The 4036-nt window shown below is 52.5% G+C and overlaps 1 protein-coding gene across 1 annotated transcript in view; it reads left to right on the forward strand.

Moving 5' to 3' along the window:
• LOC106812636 (ras-like protein) overlaps positions 1-4036 on the forward strand; it is a 33330-nt gene that overhangs the window by 12181 nt on the left and 17113 nt on the right. Inside the window, exons 4-6 of the mRNA XM_014816553.1 lie at positions 1125-1211; positions 1867-1969; positions 2180-2219. Coding sequence (XP_014672039.1) covers positions 1125-1211; positions 1867-1969; positions 2180-2219 — 230 coding nt within the window. The remainder of the gene's footprint in view (positions 1-1124; positions 1212-1866; positions 1970-2179; positions 2220-4036) is intronic.

Below are 4036 nucleotides of genomic sequence, written 5' to 3' on the forward strand. Positions count from 1 at the left end.
ATAGCATTTTGTCCCCCTTCGTCTGGTACCAGAAGCACCTGTTCCGGAGATTAATGTAATAAGCTGCATTACATATATATAGCATTTTGTCCCCCTTCGTCTGGTACCAGAAGCACCTGTTCCGGAGATTAATGTAATAAGCTGCATTACATATATATAGCATTTTGTCCCCCTTCGTCTGGTACCAGAAGCACCTGTTCCGGAGATTAATGTAATAAGCTGCATTACATATATATAGCATTTTGTCCCCCTTCGTCTGGTACCAGAAGCACCTGTTCCGGAGATGAATGTAATAAGCTGACTTACATATATATAGCATTTTGTCCCCCTTCGCCTGGTTCCAGAAGCACCTGTTCCGGAGATTAATGTAATAAGGCCATCCTTAAACAATTCTATGTTTGCTGTCCCCCGACCCATGATTTTTTTAGTGGGTAGGTAGGTAGGTCTTCTTTTTTTGTGAGGCATAATAGTTATTTTAAGTCTGTCCTCATGTTTGCCACATGCTTTGTGTTTCAGTCTTAACTATGAGGAATGTAAAAAAAAAAAAAAAGGTACCCAAAATTTTTTGGGTCGCGGCTATTTTCGTGGGTCGGTCGGAGGACAGCAAACATGATTTTTTAAGGATGGCCCAAGCCGCGTTACAAATGACATTTTTTCCCATCGCGCGCTTCCAGAAGCACATTTTCCCGAGATAAATGTAAGAAGCTTGCTGCGCTACATATGAAATTTTGTCCCTCTCGCGCCTCTGTGCAGAATCACCTTTTCCTTGAGATAGACATGAGTATACCGCGGCGGCGGCGCGATCGGGGATGCTGCATCATCGTCCAGTTTCTCCTTTCCCTAGCCGCGCGTGACGTAGCGTGCTGATCATGTCAGCGCCGTTCCGGAACTTCTACTCTGGCTTCAACGACGTTCTTCTGTTCTGCGCCCCCGGGCGCATAATGAAATACCTCTTGGTTGTGTGCATTGTGTGTGTGTGCGTGTGTGCGTGCGTGCGTGCGTGCGTGCGTGCGTGCGTGCGTGATCTGTGTCTGACCATAGTCTGATCAGCGACGAGAGACGTTAAAAACCTTCCCCTCGCTGTAACGTATCATCCCCCCCATCTTATCTTCTTCTTCTGTCGCAGAGGACTCGTATCGAAAGCAGGTCGTCATCGACGGAGAAACATGTCTGCTCGACATTCTTGACACCGCAGGACAAGAAGAGTACAGGTGAGAGAGAGTGAGAAGGAAGGGCGCCCCCCTCCCCACGCCGGTCCTCCTCCTACGAGATGAGATCCTCTGAGATCGCGTTTGTCGTTGCAGCTCCTCCCCTTGGCCCTCCTCTCTCGTGTTGTTCGTCCACCCCTTCTCCTCCCGTCTAGGATCGGAATGGTTTGCTGTTACAACACCTCCCCTTCCCCCCTGTCCTTTTCGTGTGCCCCTTCTGTTCCCGTCCGGGAGCGGAATGGCTTCGTATTACATGAAATACGAAGTACATGAAACACATACTCGAAAAAATGTAATTGAATATATATGTATGTATATACATACATGTATGTATATATATATATATACATGTATGTATGTATATACATATATATATTCAATTCAATTTTTTCGAGTATGTATTTCATGTACTTCGTATTTCATGTACTAATACGTATTATATATATATATATATATATATATATATATATATATATATATATATAAAATAGTTTGATTGCAATATATTTGATATATATATTCACTTGAAAAAAGGCCCCTCGTTCAACCATTCGTTCGTATTTATTACGTCTCCATCTCCGTCGGCATTGTCGTTTCCGTCCCTTCACGAACTCGATACTGAATCATCGTTGTTGTTTTTTCTCGTTCTCCGTCGCAGCGCCATGAGGGATCAGTACATGAGAACGGGAGAGGGCTTTCTACTAGTCTTCGCCGTCAACAACGCGAAATCCTTCGAAGACATTAGCCTATATAGAGAACAGGTAACGACAGCACACGCACGCGTGCACGCTGCTTCCCGTCAGAATCGATCTGAGATCGAAAGAAATCTAATCTAAGAGAACTAACTCGCTAATTTCGACTAATTGAGTTACGAGGCAATTAACTCGGGCGACGGTTGCGCGACGGCATTTCTTTCGTCTGGACGCGGTTTTTTTCGAAGGAGCTAACGAGCGCGGCTTCGTTTGTTGCAGATAAAACGAGTCAAGGATGCTGACGAGGTACCGATGGTCTGTAAGTACATCTCCGCGAGATCTCCGTTAGTTCGTTCGTTTCGCGAGGCCAAACGTTGTTATCCGCGCTCGCCCCAGGGGGGCTGCGTGGTACATCGCATGGTAAACGGGGATGCATGGGGGGGGGGGGACAATGGATGGGTGTCTTGTTGCAGCAGCAGAGGCAATGTTTCTGAGTAAAATCAATGCTTGGGAAGTTGATCTAGCGGGGACTGGCTGTGCCGTCCGTTTGTACATTTCTCCTTATTCCTTCTTTGTTCTTGTTCTTCTCCTACTCTTCCTCTTCCCCCTCCCTCCTACTCCTAATCCTTCTTTTTCTCCCTATCTTTCTCCACCGTCCTCTTCATCTTCATCTCCTCCTCCCCTTTTCTTCTTCCTCCCCTTCCCTTCCACCCCCACGACTCCCAAGCGACCTCTGTGTACAGGTTTGCACCCCCCATTACCGAGCGACCTCTGTGTACAGGTTTGCACCCCCCATTACCGAGCGACCTCTGTGTACAGGTTTGCACCCCCCATTCCTGAGCGAGCGACGCTCTGTGTACAGGTATGGCACCCCATTACTGAGCGGGCGCTCTGTGTAAGGTAATGGCCACGGCCCCCATTACGCCGGCGGACCTTGTGTAGCAGGTATGCACCCATTCCTAGAGCGAACGCTCTGATGTACAAGGTATCGGCACCCCCATTACGCGAGGCGACGGCGTTGGTGTAGCAGGTATGCACGCGCCGGGCCCCCGATTACTGAGCGACCGTCTGGTGTACAGGTATGCACGGCGGCCGGGCGCCGTCCCCCCCCATTACCGAGCAGGAGCCCTCTTGTGTACAGGTTTGGCACGCCCCATTACGAGGCGCCTCTGTGTACAGGTACTCCGAGCACCCCCCGCATTCCTCCGAGGGACGCTCTGTGTACCAGGTGTTGCACGCGGCCCCCATTACCGAGGCGACCCTCGTGTGGAGAAAAAATAGGTATGGCACCCGCGCCATTCCGAGCGACCAGTCTGTTACAGGTTTGCACGCCCGCCATTACCGAGCGAACATCTGTGGTAAGGTTTGCGCTGTGGCGGGAAACCGTGCTCGGCGTGCGCAGGTGTTGGCGGATGTTTTGTAGGGCGTAAGTGTGTGGTCGGCCAGTGAGAAACCCCCCCGCACCCGCAACGCGGCGCACACCCCCCGAGAGACGCGCACCGTGCGCCACCTCCGCCACGCAGCCCCGCACGCCCCCCCGCCCACCCCCCGCGCACCCACCACGCCACCCGACACGTAATGCCTGTGTTATAATACCGTTTGTTGGTCGATAATTACGGCGCAGAGATGCGTTAAGCTGTGCAGCATTTTCAAACCGCTCTACGGCGGCGCATTAGGCTGGCGTTGTGTGCATCCCCCTCCTCCACTCCTCGCTGCCTGGCTCCTCCTGTCTCCCGGTGCTGGCTGCTGCCTCGCTGCTGCTGCTGGCTGCTGCTGGGCTGGCTCCTCTTCCTCCTGCTGCTGCTGCCTCCTTCCTCTCCTCCTCGCTGCTGGGCTGCTGCCTCCTCCTCGTCCTGCCTCCTGCTGCTGCTCGGCTCCTCCTGCTCGCTGCTGCCTCCTCCTGCTGCCCTCCCTCGCTCCTCACTCCTCCTCTGCTGCCTCCTCCTCCTGCCTGCCTCCTCCTCCTCCTCCTCCTCCTGCTCCTCCTCCTCCTCCTCTGCCTTCCTGCTGCTGCCCCTCCTCCTCCTCACTCCTCTCGACTCCCTGCCTCCTCCTCTTGCCCTCCGCTGGGCGTCTCCTCCTCCTCCTCGCTCCTCCTCCTGCTGCCTCCTGCCTGCTGCCTCCTCCCTCCTCCTC

This window comes from Priapulus caudatus, unplaced genomic scaffold, assembly GCF_000485595.1.
Source record: "Priapulus caudatus unplaced genomic scaffold, Priapulus_caudatus-5.0.1 Scaffold668, whole genome shotgun sequence".
NCBI classification, from domain to species: domain Eukaryota; kingdom Metazoa; phylum Priapulida; class Priapulimorpha; order Priapulimorphida; family Priapulidae; genus Priapulus; species Priapulus caudatus.